At 44.1% G+C, this 16,912-nt stretch overlaps 1 protein-coding gene across 1 annotated transcript in view; it reads right to left on the reverse strand.

Moving 5' to 3' along the window:
• Positions 1-1,333: 1,333 nt before the first annotated feature.
• Positions 1,334-16,912, reverse strand: part of D2HGDH (D-2-hydroxyglutarate dehydrogenase) — a 38,744-nt gene continuing 23,165 nt past the window's right edge. Inside the window, exons 7-11 of the mRNA XM_038749110.1 lie at positions 15,476-15,644; positions 12,998-13,141; positions 8,661-8,803; positions 6,335-6,500; positions 1,334-1,772 (exon numbers count right to left, since the gene is read on the reverse strand). Of these exons, the coding sequence (XP_038605038.1) occupies positions 1,507-1,772; positions 6,335-6,500; positions 8,661-8,803; positions 12,998-13,141; positions 15,476-15,644 (888 nt within the window). The 3' untranslated portion in view covers positions 1,334-1,506. The remainder of the gene's footprint in view (positions 1,773-6,334; positions 6,501-8,660; positions 8,804-12,997; positions 13,142-15,475; positions 15,645-16,912) is intronic.

The raw sequence follows: 16,912 nt of genomic DNA on the forward strand, positions 1-16,912 counted from the left end.
GATGGTGATATTATTGAATTTATTTGGGGGTCTACGTATTTGCCTACTTTAGACAGAAGTCCAGGGGGTGAGAACTAAGACTTTTTCATTTTTCAGTGGTGACTGATGAACCTAGGCAGGGCTGAGAGAACAGGTCTGGAGGAGGTGATGCGGACAGTTTCTAGCCATCTGCCTCTGAGACCCGGAGCTATGAGCAATCCCAGTAGGTGAAACGTTGTGTACAACATGAGGAACACCCCTCCCGTGAGCTCCCGGTGGGTGAAACTCAAAGTCGTCACTTCTTTGCAGGAAGCTGCATTACAAAGAATCAATATTGATTTTATTTTACTATGGACAGACTTATTAAAATCCGGGTGGCTTGATAAATCTTTTATACTTGCCTCTTAAGAACCATCAACACATCACCTGTTTCTAGTTTGCCTAGGCATGTATTTTCTAGACAGGGAAGGGCAGCCCAGCACAATGCTTTCTCTATCTCAATCAAGTCTTTATCTATGACCAGCTATCTTGGCCTTCGAAAGTGTTCAAAACATAACACCCTTCCCCGAGGCAGGAGCCTCACAGGGCTCTGAACTGCCCACAGGAGGCTGACCACAACGGACCAACAGGAGGAAAATGCTTCAGGCAGCTTAGCTCCTGCTTGGGGCTGAAAAGGCTGGTACTCTTCCTTTTTGAGGTTTGCTGGGATGTGGTCATGGTGGTCATGGTGGTGATGGGTCAGCAAGCAGTTACTGGGTGCCAGAAACTGGGCCAGTAGCCTGGAGCTCAGACCCAGTTTACTCAACAGACGTGAGGAATGAGTCCTCTCCTTCCAGCCCTCTCCTCCTGCTCCCACCACCATCCCTGGCAGGGGAAAATCCTCTCAGTAAGGCACTAAGGAGGGGAAAGGGTATGTATTGCCGATGTGTACTTCCCAAGCGCTTAGTACAGTGCTTTGAACACAGTAAGTGCTCAATAAATACGACAATGAATCTGTGTGTCTCTCTGCCACTCATCAATGTCGACCTCTACCTCCAGATTTCTACCTCTCCTGACTTCTCATATCCCCTCACACCCACCCCAATCATTAACATTGCTTTCACAAGGAAGTAATAGAGCTAGTTCTAGTCACCAATTTCATTTTTCTTCTGCTCAATTTAAGAACAATGTCTTAGGTTGCTGATAATTTCAGAATTAGTCATTTTCAGCATTTTACAAGCACTCTTTTTTTAGCAAGTGTATACCCTCAAAAGCAGTCCGTTCTCAGGACTGAGTTTCGTATGTCTGTTATAGAGATTTACTGACTTCGATCTGCTGGCATGGCCCAGCTCCAAGCAGGACAACAGGGGTGATGTGGCCAGACAGTTTATTTGCTTAATTTTCTCTCCCGACTAATATAGCAAAGCGGTGTTGGCTATTCCTGTGAGCGAACCCCTCCGATGGCAAACGTTTGCCGTTGCTGGGCAAAAGAAAAGCTGGCCATTTCTACACCTGCTTCTCAGCAGCCGTCGCAAAGGAGGAGCAGTGTCAGCGGGACACTGAGGGGGGTAGAGTCTTGTAAGGGTTCAAGATGCCTTTGGGATCCAACATGGCTTTGAACCGCTGCATTAGCAGGATGGCTTCCTGCGGTTTACTGTAGCCGATGAAATGCTTCTTTTTGAAGCCCAGCCCGTGCTCGGCACTGATGCTCCCATGCTGTTGGGCTGTCCATTCGTACACAAACGGCTCGATGGCCTCCAACAGGGCATGGCTATAGGATTCGGCAGTCACGTTCAAGTGCAGGTTTCCATCCCCTGCAGAAAAACCAAACGGAAAGGTTAGTGAGTGCAGGTTAAACTCCGACCTTTGGACACAACAAAAACGAAAAATGTTGCCTCACTGAAAAGGACTTATTTTTTTCTACACTGACTTCAATATGGATAGCAGTCGTTTGCCAAAAGAAGGGCCGAGGATTTTTGTCTATTTTTTTTTTGTCTAGATTATAAGGCCGTTGTGGGCAGGGAACATGTCTACCAACTCTGTTGTATTGAACTTTCCCAAGTTCTCAGTATAGTGCTCTGCAAACAGTAAGCGCTCACTAGATATGACTGATTGACTGAATTGTACTCTTCCAAGCTCTTGGTACAGTGCTATGCATGCCGTAAGTGCTCATACCATTGATGATGATGAATATCTAGGGCCAGATAGGGAAATGCTATTACAGTAAATTTCTTATTAAAGGGCACTTGAGTGGGCATCTGTAGACCCACCCTCAGATTAATTACTCTAGCCCTTTTCTGGGGAAGTGAGTTTCCTTGGTCTTCGAGTTTAATTTTATCGCTCATTTTGTAGAAAAGAGCACTCAGGAGCATTGATTGCACTGTCCTAACCCAACCACTTCGACTTGAACCATACTCACACCTACAGATAAACAGTATGGCTTAGTGGATAGAGGATGGACCTGGGAATCAGAAGTACCTGGGTTCTAATCCCAGCTCCTCCGCATGTCTGCTGTGTGAGACCTTGGGCAAGTCACTTAATTTCTCTGGGCTCAGTTACCTCATCTGTAAAATGGGAATTAAGAGTTTGAGCCCCATGTGGGACACGGACTGTGTCTAACCTGAATAACTTGCATCTACCCTAGAGCTTAGAACACTGCTTGGCACATAGCGCTTAACAAGAATCATTATTATTAATATTATTATTATTATAAATAATAACAATAATAATAACGATGGTATTTATTAAGCGCTTACTATGTGCAAAGCACTGTTCTAAGCGCTGGGGAGGTTACAAGGTGATCAGGTTGTCCCATGTGGGACTCACCATCTTAATCCCCATTTTACAGATGAGGGAACTGAGGCACAGAGAAGTGAAATGACTTGCCCAAAGTCACACAGCTGACAATTGGTGGAGTGGGATTTGAACCCCTGACCTCTGACTCAAAGCCAGGGCTCTTTCCACTGAGCCACGCTGCTTCTCAGCAGCTGCTAGCTCGCCCAAGCCTACCAGGTTGCACAGTAGAAGAAGGAGAAAGCCACAAGAAGCTGAGCCGTGGGTGATGGTAATTCATTCATTCGTTCAATCGCATTTATTAAGCGCTTACTGTGTGCAGAGCACTGTACTAAGCGCTTGGGAAGTACAACACCATAGTTTGAAGTGTTTGAGCAGAAAATGAAGGCTCTCCAAAAGTTAAGTTCACAGGAAGAAATCTGTTGGGTTTTGGGGGCACAAGGAGAGCACCCAGAAAAGCCCAGTGGGCAGGGGGATTAAGTAGCAGTAACAGTTGAAAAGCAGTTATATTTTTAACAGATGTTCATCCAGGAGAATAGTCATTGTCTGGCTGCTTTTGCTATAGATGTGACAACATGAAAGTGGAAAACACTTGTGTGTTATAAGCAGATCCTGGCTGCTGGTTAGAACACAAGATGGGGCTTTTCTTTCTAGCTCTAGTTGGTCATTGATTTGCACTGGGACTATCTGCATATTTGAAAGGCCCTGGTTTCCTCCTCAATCAAATGTATCCACTCCAGGTGACCAGAAATGAAAAGAATAAGTGAAACAGCTCCGTGGTAGCCAGCACACAAGTGAGAAGCAGGGGGGTCTAGTAGATAGAGCCCAGGCCTGTGAGTCGGAGGACCTGGCTTCTAAGCCTGGCTCCGGCACATGTCTGCTGAAGCTTCTTGGGCAAATCGAGGTCACAAGTCATTTGACTTCTCTGTGCCTCAGTTACCTCATCTGTAAAACAGGAATTAAAACCGCGAGTCCTCTGTGGGACACGGACAACATCTAACCTGATTACCATGCTATCTAACCCAGCGCTTAATACAGTGCCTGGCATAAAGTAAGTGCTTAACAAATACCATTTAAAAAAAAAAGTGGACCTGAGATTTCCTCTATCTTCACTCCCCTGACTCTGGGCCCATTAAGCAGATCCATGAGATGTTACTTGGATGGTAGCTCTCCTTCTACCTCAGAATCAAATGGGGCGGATTATATTTTCCTCTTACTGTCATTCCCATTTCCTAATGTTGGAACAGTAACATGCAGAGTGAGGGTTTGTTCTACTGGGTGGTGAGCTTCCCGTTTTTCTGTTTTCCTTTCTTGTACAGAATAAAGAATGATTTATGTGGCTCTTTTCTTCTAAACAACTCAAAATAAAGTCCTCTGAACATTTTCTTAATTCTCTCAGCCTTCTGAAGAGGCAGGCATTTGGTAAATGTTACTTTTCGCCATTTTCAAATGGGACAGAAGCAAGGTCGCGGTCATACGGAGGTGATGTGGCCTAGGGGAAGGAGCACGGGTTGGGAAATCGAGAGACCTGAGTTCTGGTCTGGGCTCTGACATTGGCCTGCTGTGCGGTCTTGGGCAAGTCACTTAACCAATCTGAGATTTAGTTCCTTCACCTAGAAAATGAGAATAGTAATACCTGCTTCTAGCTACCTCACAGGGATATTTTGAGGATAAAATGATATTTTCTTTAAAAAATGGCATTTGTTAGCACTACTGTGTGCCAGGCAGTGTACCTAACACTGGGATAGATATGAGCTCTGGGATAGATAAGAGCTAATCAGGTTGGATACAGTCCATGTCCCACATTCATTCATTCAACTGTATTTATTGAGCGCTTACTGTGTGCACAGCACTGTGCTAAGCGCTTGGTAAGTACAAGTCAGCAACATACAGAGATGGACCCTACCCAGCAATGGGCTCACAGTCTAGAAGGGGGAGACAGACAACAAAAAATGTAGACAGGTGTTAAAATCACCAGAACAAATAGAATTAAAGCTCTGTGCACATCATTAACAAAATAAATAGAATGGTAAATATGTACAAGTAAAATAAATACAGTAATAAATCTGTACAAATATATACAAGTGCTGTGGGGTGGGGAAGGAGGTAGGGCGGGGGGGATGGGGAGGAGGAGAGGAAAAAGGGGGCTCAGTCTGGGAAGGCCTCCTGGAGGAGGTGAGCTCTCAGTAGGGCTCTGAAGGGAGGAAGAGAGCCAGCTTGGCAGATGTGTGGAGGGAGGGCATTCCAGGCCAGGGGGAGGATGTGGGTCGGGGGTTGACGGTGGGACAAGCAGGAACGAGGCACAGTGAGGAGGTTAGCGGCAGAGGAGCGGAGGGTGCGGGCTGGGCTGTAGGAGAGAAGAGAGGTGAGGTAGGAGGGGGCGAGGTGATGGAGAGCTTTGAAGCCGAGAGTAAGGAGTTTTTGCTTGATTCATAAGTTGACAGGCAGCCACTGGAGATTTTTGAGGAGGGGAGTAATACGCCCAGAGCGTTTCTGTACAAAGATGATCTGGGCAGCAGAGTGAAGTATAGACTGAAATGGGGACAGACAGGAGGAGGGGAGATCAGAGAGGAGGCTGATGCAGTAAACCAGTCGGGATAGGATGAGAGATTGAACCAGCAAAGAGGCGGTTTGGATGGAGAGGAAAGGGCGGATCTTGGCGATGTTGTGGAGGTGAGACCGGCAGATTTTGGTGACAGATTGGGTGTGTGGGGTGAACGAGAGAGCAGAGTTGAAGATGACGCCAAGGTTGAAGGCTTGTGAGACAGGAAGGATGGTAGTGCTGTCCACAGTGTCAGGAAAGTCAGGGAGAGGGCAGGGTTTGGGAGGGAAGATACGGAGTCCAGTCTTGGACATACTGAGTTTTCGACAGTGGGCAGACATCCAGATGGAGATGTCCTGAAGGCAGGAAGAGATACGAGCCTGGAGGGATGAGGCTCAAAGTCTTAATCCCCATTTTACAGACGTGGTAACTGGGGTACAGAGAAGTTAAGTGACTTGCCCAAGGTCAGACAGCAGACAAGTGGCAGAGCCAGGATGAGAACCCAGGTCCTCTGATTTCCAGGCCTGTGCTCTTTCCATTAGGCCACAATGCTTCTCTGTCATAATTAACATGAAAGCACTTTGGGAAAAAGAAAGTACTATATAGAAAACAAGGTACTATTCTTTTTTAAGATGGTATTTGCTAAGCGCTTACTGTGTGTCAAGCACTGTTCTAAGTACTTGAATAGATACAAGTTAATCAGTGCAGACACAGTCTCTGTCCCACATGAGGCTCACAGAGGGAGAACAGGTCCTGAATCCCTATTTTGCAGTTGAGGAAACTGAGGCAGAGAGAAGTTAAGTGACTTTCCCAAAGCCCCACAGCAGGTAAGTGATGGAGCCAGGACTAGAACCCAGGTCCTCTGGCTCCAGGCCCATGCTTTATCCATTAGGCCATGCTGCATCTCTAATTCTTCTTCATATTTTAATATCATAAAAAGGAAGCAAAGATGGAAACCTAGCCTTGATCTTCTGATGCAATGCTGTACTCTGGAGCAAAACGGAAAGGAAACCTAAAATGTTTTCTCCCGTCCCTGCTCACCTAGGTGTCCGTAGCCCACCACGTTCTTGGCACTTTTTCCCAGACGGGCCCTGGTGTCAATCACAAGATCGTACAGCTTCTCCACGGGGAGCGAGATGTCATATTTGTAAACGTAGCCATCGTGACTCAGGGCTTCGGTGATCCTCTCCCTCAGAGCCCATAGCATCTACGAGACAGAGGTTTGGGAGTGAAATTTGGAAAAAAAATAACCACAGAAAGAGCAATCAAAAGGAGCCAAATATCTTGATGGTTAATGGATCAAAATTAAATCAAAGAAATTCTGCAGTTGATATGAATCCAACATATGTTTTTCCTTTTGATGGAAACTGCAGTAAATTATAGCAGTAAAGTGTTTATGCATAGAATAATAATAATAATATTTGTACAGTGCCTATTATGTGTCAAGCACCATGCTAAGCACTAGGGTAGATACAATCCGATCAGATTAGACACTGTTAGTCCCTGGTCCACACTGAGCTCACACTCTAAAGGGGAGGGGAAAAAAGGTATTTCATCCTCATTTTACAGGTGAGAAAACTGAGGTGCAGAGAAGTTAGGTGACGTGCGCAAGGTCACAGAGCAGGCAGGTGGTGGAGCCGGAATTAGAACCCAGGTCCCCTGACTCCCATTTATGTGCTCTTTTCACTAGGCCACTCTGTTTCTCACAACACCCTAGGCAACACGTTTCACTCCTCTCAAGCCAACCTATTCACAGTGCTTCATTCTCATCTCTCGCGACACCGACCCCCTTCACAAGCCAACAGACCACTGTTCTCCCCATCTCCAAGGCCCTCATGAAATGGCACCTCCTCCAGGAGGCCTTCCCTGATTACTCTCTCATCTCCTCACAACTATTGCCGTCCTCGACAGCCACTTCAGTACTCCCGTGCCATGTAAGCACCTGGGTTAGGCATACCTACCAGGGCCCATCATTGCACTTGTGTCAGTCAGCCAATTGCATTTATTGAGCACTTACCATGTGCAGAGCACTGAACTGAGCACATGGGAGAGTATAAGAGTATGACAGACACATTCCCAGCCCACAACAGGCTTACAGTCCAGACTGTGAACCCCAGGTGAGCCAAGGACTGTGTCCATCATGATTAACTTGCATCTACCCTATTGCTTAGATCAGTCCTTGACACACAGTAAGCTTTTAACAAATACTGTTATCATTATTATTATTTCCATATCTGGACATGCTATTGCTTCTTACTACCTGCAATTTATTTCAGTGTCTGCCTCCCCCGACTACGCTACAAACTCCTTGAGCGTAGATATCATGTCTACTAACTCTATTGTATTCTCCTGAGTGCTTAGTACAGTCTCTGCACACAGAAAGCGCTCAGTAAATAGTACCGACTGATTGATTTCAGGAACTTAACCCCTGTGGTGGCAAGGGAAACGGACAGAGGCAACTATCAATTGTCATAAATACAGCTATAGTAACATTTTATTTGCATTTGGTATTTGTCACATCCTCAGCCTCACAGCACTTACCTACGTAACTATAAATTCTGCATTATAAATTATTTATATTAATGTCTATCTGCCCCTCCAGTGTAAGCTCATTTTGGTCAGGAAATGTGTCTACTAACTGTTTTACTGTACTCTCCCAAGAGCTTAGTATAGTGCTCTCCGTACAGTAAGTGCTCAATAAATGACATTGATTGGCAAATACTTAAAATTCCATAACTGAATCATCATCATCATTTCCCAAGTGGAATACAGTCCCTTGCTATTTGATATAACTGGAATCAAGAACAGCGTAATTATCAGCAAAAATTTACCCATGCCAAGAGCAGCCATATCCAAAAATGGGGAGGGGAAAAAATACCTTACACCTTAATTCCCTCCCGGTTAACAACAAGCGAGAATGATTATGAAATTTCCTATTTTGTACCAAAATGTTTAGAAAATAATTCACAGAAAAAAATGTATCTGTTCTATAAATAGCTTATTCTCCCTGTTACCCCATCAAAAACTTCTAAACCACATGAAAACCTGGGTTCTACTCCCCCTCTTCCATTTGCCGGATGTGTGACTTGGGGAAATGGTTTTACTTATCTGTGCCTCAGTTTCCTCATCTGAAAATTAGGGAACCAATACCTCTATTCCCTCCCACTTAGAGTTTGAGTTCCAGGTGGGACAGGGATTATATCCGACCTAATTATCTTGGTTCTACCCCAGCACTTAGTACAGTGCTTGCCAGAGTAAGCACTTGGAATGCATATCACAATTATTATTATGTGATCCCCAACAGTGTTTAATATGTACATCCACACAAAAAGAAACTAAATATGTTCAGATAAAAGAGAAAAATCACCTTCACTTTCTTGTTATCTGTAGCAACTGTGCCATCTGTCACCAAACCTGAGTTCATGACGTGCCCTAAAAAGTGATTCAGTTTTTCTTCATCATGAGCAGCATTACAGCCTGAAGTTTCGATCAGAACATAAAAGGGGTTTTCTGGGAATGAAGAAAAACAGAGACCAAATAAGTAGGATTTTAGGGCTTTGTGTCGGCAAATCATTTCTTTTTAACTAAATTCCTGAAATATGAATCCCATCAGTATCTGCTGCTGGAATTCCTACAGTTCCCATTATCATTCCCAACAATGGGCCCCTGGGAGGAAAAGCTGACTCGGAACTGCTATGAACTGCAAAAATAATTATCACAGAAGTAATATTTATAAAATATGTATTAAATTTAGATGCATTTATTATCAAGACCAGGTTTCTTCAGGCGTGGCTCAGTGGAATGAGCCCGGGCTTTGGAGTCAGAGGTCCTGGGTTCGAATCCCGGCTCCACTAATTGTCAGCTGTGTGACCTTGGGCAAGTCACTTTACTTCTCTGTGCCTCAATTACCTCATCTGTAAAATGGGGATTGACTGTGAGCCCCACGGGGGACAACCTGATCACCTTGTAACCTCACCAGCACTTAGAACGGTGCTTTGCACAGGGTAAGTGCTTAATAAATGCCATTATTATTATTCAGGCAAAGTGAGGTGGCAAATTGAGGCTATTAACTGGATAATTTAGACAACAACACACTGATTTCTCTTTGCCAGCAGAGACCTGGCCCAGCAGCATTCATGGACTGCTTAGTACAGACAACTCTTCAGTGGAGTGTTTATTTGCTGAGATGCAACAAAATCCAGCAGACACCTAAAAGATCACATATACAGAAAGCATTTAGGCAGATCCTAAGAAGCACAATTCACATCCACGGTCACATCGCTTTTCTAATCTTCATTCAGCAAAGTCTTCAAGGAAAGCATGGAAAAGCTGAAAGAAATGAGTATCGAAGACTGAAGTGAAAGAGTACAGAGCTCTGAAGGCAACAGGCTGGAGAGTGAGTCAGATACACAAGCAGCCTGGGGAAAAAGAAGGAAGAAGGTGAGATGAGACAAGTGAAGCGGTCAGGGAAGGCCCGGGAAGAAGGAAGAGAAAATAGGAGTACACAAAAGCAGAAAAAGAGGCAGAATACAACATGACGGTCAGGAAAAGTTGGAGGAAAGTGGAGAGAAGCCCCAGCGCATAGTACAGTGTAGCTAGCGCAGCTTTGTGCATAAAGCACGGGCCTGGGAATCAGAAGGTCATGGGTTCTAAACCCGGCTTCACCACTTGACTGCGGTGTGGCCTCGGGCAAGTCACTTGACTTCTCTGTGCCTCAGTTACCTCATCTTGTAAAATGGGGATTAAGACTGTGAGCCCCATGCGGGACAGGTATTGTGTCCAACCCAATTTGCGTTTAAGCACTCCAGCGCTTTGGACAGTGCCTGGCACAGTGTAAGTGCTTAACGATTACCATAATAATAATTACAATAATAATAATAATAGTAGGCGCTTAATAAACACCATCAGAAAAAAAAGTCCTTGAGGGGCAGAAACGGGACCAGACTTAAGGAAACAAGTGATATATGGAGTCAGGGGGTTGAAAGTCACAGTCTTCGAGACAGTGAGCCCACTGTTGGGTAGGGACTGTCTCTATATGTTGCCAACTTGTACTTCCCAAGCGCTTAGTACAGTGCTCTGCACACAGTAAGTGCTCAATAAATACGATTGTTTGAAAGAAGTGGAAAGTTTTGGCAAAGGGAATTGAGCAACTGGAGAGGAAGAGGAGGCAGCTGCAGGACAACTGAAGAAGAAGTTGCGATATTTGATAAATAACAACCAAGGAGGGGCAGAGTAGAGGCAACAGAGAGGACCTGATTTCAGAGAAAACTCCTGTGACGATGATGATGGAATAACTGCTTAAATGATAAACTACTTCTGTGTTTCCTTTCCTTCTTTTTTAGAAAGAGACGATGCATTTGATAGCTTCTGCTGCTTATTTTAGGTGTTTTTTCCCAATAAAATAGTTTTCAATGTTGTGTAGGTTTACTCCAGAGAAACACTACAGAGGCACTATATATGGTTGATAAATCTAGTTTCCATTCAGCCCCTACTTTTGTTCCTCAGTCAAATCTTCCTTTCAATATACATCAGTATAAAGAAGCTACTTTCTTTTTAAATAAAACCTGCCCTGAGGCCTTCATAATCTCTGAGAAGTCTAGGCAAATCTTATTTGAAATACGGGCCAAGATCCAGAGCTTAAGCACAACTGGGAGAGAAGTTCCTGATAAGCATAGGGACAAAAATGCTTTTTTTATTAACCAATAACTGAATGGTTGATTTAATGCTCCTAGGACAAAAGTCAGCAACCTCTTTAGTGCTGAGTGACAACAGCCACACAATCAATCGACTGAATCCACTCTGCAGAGCACTGTACTGAGTAATAATAATAATAATAATAATGGTATTGGATAAGCGCTATGTGCCAAGCACTGTTCTAAGCACTGGGAGACATACAAGGTAATCAGGTTGTCCCACGCGGGGCTCACATTCTTCATCCCCATTTTCCAGATGAGGTAACTGAGGCACAGAGAAGTGAAGCGACTCACGCAAAGTCACACAACTGACAAGTGGCAGAGCCAGGATTAGAACCCATGACCTCTGACTCCCAAGCCCGGTCTCTTTCCACCGAGCCACGCTGCTTCTCTGGTGCAAGCTTATGCATTTGGTAAGATGAAAAAGGAAAAGATGACAAGAAGATGACAGGAGAAGCAGCTTGGCCTACTGTAAAGAAGACGAGACAGAGAAGTCAGGCAATCCAAGTTCTATCCCTGGCTCTGACACTTACCCTTTGGACGACCTGAAGCCTCAGTACCTCAGTGTCCTCATCTGTAAAATGGGGATGAAACCCACCGTCCCTCCCCCTTAGGCTGTGAGTCATGGGACAATCAATCAATAGTATTTACTGAGCTTACTGTGTGAGAAGCACTGTACTACTCAATTGGGAGAGTATAATACAACAGAGTTGGTAGACATGATCCTTTGGACATCTGATAGTCACCCCAAACCTACAACTTATGAGCTTATCTTTAAATTACATATTATAAATTACTTATTGATTCATATTAACGTCTGCCTCCCCCTCTAAACTGTAAGCCCATTATGGGCAGAGAACATGTCTGTTGCATTGTACTCTCCCAAATTCTTATGAAAGAGCTCAGCACATAGTAAGAGCGCAGTACCATTGACAGATTAATTGACTGATCCCTGTTCAGCGAAAGGTTCATCTACATGGACAGATATACAGGGATAGTCTACAGGATATCTCATCTGATATCTATGCCAGTGCTTAGCACAGCACTTGGTAGGTATAATAAGCCCTTAATAAATAAGAAGAGGAAGAGGATGGGAGAGAGAGGAACACAGGGAGAGGAAGAGGGGGAAAGGGCAGAGAGAAAAGAAAGAAGGAATTCCGACTAGTAGAAAGTAGAAATGCCACCAAAAATTGCCTCAGGTACCACACTGAGAAGTAGCATGGCCTAGTGGATAGCACGGTCCTGAGGGTCAGGACCTGAGTTCTAATCCTGGTTTCGCCACTTGCCTGCTGTGCAACCTTGGGCAAATCACTTAAGTTATCTATACCTCAGTTACCTCATCTGTCAAATGGGGTTTAAGACTGTAAGCACTATGTGGGACAGGGATTTTGTCCAACCTGATTAGCTTGTATTTACCCTAGCTCTTAGTAGTACTGTATCTGGCACTTAACAAATACCATAAAAGTATATATATTCTTTTGTTACATATACGGTTTTGCTTTGTGCAAATCCGGCATACAGCATTCATTAATCTAACCCACAGAGGCGAATGTTTGTAATAACCAATTGCTTCCCCACTGTCTCAAGCATGATGCCCCGATGGGCAATGTGAAAAACCCAAAACAGCACTCCTTAGCTTATAATGAAAATGGGGCCAGACTCAAGCAATTTCCTAATTTTACATTTTAAATCTGTAATGACTTCAATGAGAGGTGATAGTACGGTATTACACAGGAAGGTAATAATCCTGCTAGGACTATAAACCGTCAAGCCCAAGGTTCCAGGACTACAAAATGTCAACTCCAGAAATGCCAGAGCTGAGCTCTTGCACAAATTAAGCCCCCCAAAACAGTACGCCAGCACTCTCGATTTTGGCCGTCTGGAGGTATGCTGAGACCAAACAACTGTTCGGCTCCCACTTTTCCGGAAAAAAAATGAAGTATTAGAACATAGCTTCATGGTCTGTTGTCATGGAGATAAAAGCATTTGCCAGTTATTAGAGTTTAGGTACCTGTAACTGGGTTAGAAAGTTTGAGGTGGTGCACAACCAACTTCATACACTTGTCATCCATGAACTCATAAGCAGACAGGATCTCTCCCAGCATCCCCTTGCAGGTCCTGAAGGTTTCCAGAACTTGATCAAAACTTGAACAACCTTTCAAAAGATTGCCAACAGCATCAGGATTACCCACCCTGATCACCATCTGAAAGGCAACATTTGGTTAAAAATCAGGGACCAGAGTCTCATCCCACAAAACTCCCTTTAGCTTCTCTTTTAGGGAGACATACAATCTGGCTCAGTCGGAACAGGAGTAAATGAAATAGGTTTAAAGAAAATTAAAAGGAATGCTAAATGGGGTCGACATTTGGAGGATGTTCAACCACAGATTCAGTTGAATCCAAACATTATCAGTGTCATCTCTGAATATGAAAATCATTTATATCGACAAGCAACAAAGAAGGAAAGTCATACAATGCTTTGGAAGTGTCATGGGGAGCTATAGGCGACAGAAGGGATAAAAAAAAAGGAGAGGTGTAGCCAATCTCACAAAGCTCAATAGCGACCTTTTGAGTTGCTCTAAAACAAATTTAGAGATTATTAAACATGGAAGGTGGTAAAATTCACTTTTCTTCTCATATGAATCCAGACAACCGGCCCTGCAATATCTTACCGCCTCACCAACTGCCAGAACAGGGTTGAAGGTACATGAGGAAAACTATGAAAACTATGACACATTCTTACTACAGTTGTGTCTGTTATATAGTCTTTTGGAATTCACTCAGTTCTGCCATAGTGTATGCTTTCACTACATGTTTTGGTTAGAACTTTACTGAGAAATTAGGGAATATTCTATGGACAACGTTTGCCAGTTTGGATAGACTGCAATGCAGGGCTGGAAACAATATATGTAGACATTCATTCATTCATTCAATCATATTTATTGAGTGCCTACTGTGTGCAGAGCACTGTACTAAGCACTTGGGAAAGTACAATACAGGAATAAAGAGAGAAAATCCCTGCCCATAACGAGCTCATAGTCTGTGGGGGGAGAGAATGTATGCAGTGTCAATTTAGGTGTAAATACCACATTATTTCTCCTTAACACAAGATTCTACAGGAACATACGTCCCGCATAAGAGAATTGATTTTTTTTAAGCGATATTTGTTAAGTGCTTACTATGTGCCAAGAAATGTATTAAGAGCTGGCATAGATACAAGTTAATCATGTTGGACACTGTCCATGTCCCACATGTGGCTCACAGCCTTAATCCCCATTTTACAGATGAGGTAACTGAGGCACAAAGAAGTTAAATGACCTGCTTAAGGTCTCCCAGCAGACAAGAGGTGGAGATGAAATTAGATCCCAGGTCCTCCTGACTCACAAGCCCATGCTCTTTCTACTAGGCTGCTCTGCTTCTCATTGATTGTACTTAAATCACCTTTTCGAAGGTGATTTAAGAAATCCCTTAATAGAAATCATTGACAGTAAATTACTAAATGAAACTGTCCATTAGTGAAATCGTTTTCTTTCACTGCCATCTCCTTTCCTTCACATAAGACAATTAACCAAAGTAGCAAGTTGTGATTCTGCAGAAAAGATATTGTCCAGATGTGTGCTACAGGGATTGGGAGAATGAAGTGGAGTTTAGGGCCCCCGTGAATCAATCATATCCATTACTTTTAGCAATGTTGCGAAGGTAGAACTGAAAGGATTTGGTGAAAAATCAAATATATAAGTTGAATGAGAGATGAATCGAGGATATGAACTTCTAAGATACAAAGGACAATGGTGTTGTCTACAGTGATGGGAAAGGCAGGGGGAGGTCAAAGTTTGGGTGGGAAAATGAGGAGTTCCATTTTGGACATCATGTTTGGTTTGTGGTGTCGGTGGGACGCCCAGGTATATTGTGAGTGTAGCCCGAATAAGAAGGGAAGGAGGAGAGGGAAGGGAGAGTGAGCAGGAAACGCAGGATGGTCTTCTGATTTCGGTTAGGTTAGAAGCAGCGTGGCTTAATGGAGAGAGCATAAGCCTAGGAGTCAGAAGGACCTGGGTTCTAATCCCGGCTCCGCCGCTTGCCTGCTGTGTGACCCTGGGCAAGTCACTTACCTTCTCTGAGCTTCGGTTACTTCATCTGTAAAATGGGGATTAAGAGTGTGAGCCCCATGTGCGACCGGGACTGGGTCCAACCTGATTAACTTGCATCTACTCCAGTGCTGAGAACAGTACTTGGCCCACAGTAAAGCGCTTAACAAGTATAATAATAATACCGTATTTGCTCTATGAGAAGCAAATTGACACCAAAGGAGCTGAGAACCAATGGCCATGTCCCTGAGAATGCTCAGCAGGGGGCTGGGCCCTGCCCTTTCCCGGGATAAGTGAACCAGCACGAGATGCCGTCAAAGCGGCTTTATGTTCACTTTAAAAATTACGGCCGAACCTTCCACTAGACGATGCTCCCGGTTAACAAGTGATCGATGCATTTCTACCTAGGAATGCCAAATTGACAGCCTTGGGTTTCCGTGGACACAGGATGGAGGTGGCTGTGATGATGCCCAGGGTGCCCTCTGATCCTATGAAAAGCTGTTTTAGGTCATAGCCGGTGTTGTCCTTCCTCAGTGAGGTTAAGCAATCCAGAACTGTGCCATCAGCCAGCACCTCAAAGGGTAAAAGAAAGAGAATATAATTTATAGGTGGTGACCACATAGAATACATATACATTTCTAGGAAACTGTTGGCTCGCTGAGATTTTTTGACAGGTACTGAGAACTGAAAGGTGGAAGTGTAACAATAGGGAAGCATAACGGTTGGACAGGGGAATGTGTTTATTATCGTATTTTATTCTCCCAAGCGCTTACTACAGTGCTCTGCACACAGTAAACGCTCAATAGTTATGACTGACTGACAGTAGTGTGGCAGCATGGCTGCTGAAAGGGACACACTCAGAGCAGAGCTCTCTGGCTTGTCCGAATTTCTTTCTTCTCACGGTTCTAGTATTGCCACTAGAACTAACAGTGACAGTGAAAGTCGCCATAAACTTTCTTTGCTCCCCTGAGAAGCGTTATGATCTAGTGGGAAGAATACAGGACTGGGAGTCGAAAGACCAGAGTTCGGATGCCAGCTCTGCCATTTGCCTGGTGGGAGACCTTGGACAAGTCACTTACCTTCTCTGTGCCTGTTTCCTCATCTGTAAAATGGGGATTAAATGTCTGCTCTCCCTCCCCATTAAACCGTGAGCCCATTTAAGGCAGGGAATGTGTCTGATCTACTTGTATCAACCCGGGGCTTGGCACATAGTGCTTAGCAAACATCTCAATTATTACTATTGATATGATTATTTTTAATTGTCCTTTGGCAAAATGCATGGGAGAGGCATGGCACCCCGTCCTGTCTGAAAGATGTTTGTCACATGGTAACCATTCTGTGTCACCACAGGTGAGCGCTAGCTTTCTGATCCCAATAGGGAGATTAAAATAACTCACGGTAATTTTTATTATTACCTGCTGAGAGGCCAACAAATTAGGAGATGCAGAAAAACTGAGTTTCTGACCAACACTGATCCTGTAGCAAAAATGTATATATCCCCAAAATGTTTGCAGCCAAGCCCATATTGCAGTCAGGTATCAAACGCAAGGGCTGTCTCCCATCTCTCAACTTGCCAGTGCTATATAAAGTGATCCCTTAATTCTGTCAGTCTTCCCTTTCCCTAGAATGCACTTGCAATCCCTTTTCTTCCTTTAACTTCTTTACCCTGCCATCACTTCTAGAAAGAGAAAAAACACTATATAAATTCAAGGTTTTATTCTTTCTCCTAAGAACAGCTTTAGAGGAGCTGCAAGGCCTAGTGGAAAGAGCGTGGGTCAGAGGACCTGTGTTTGAATCCCAGCTCCGTCGGTTGTCTACTGTGTGACCTTGGGCCTCAGTTT

This window comes from Tachyglossus aculeatus, chromosome 7 (assembly GCF_015852505.1).
Source record: "Tachyglossus aculeatus isolate mTacAcu1 chromosome 7, mTacAcu1.pri, whole genome shotgun sequence".
Taxonomy (NCBI): domain Eukaryota; kingdom Metazoa; phylum Chordata; class Mammalia; order Monotremata; family Tachyglossidae; genus Tachyglossus; species Tachyglossus aculeatus.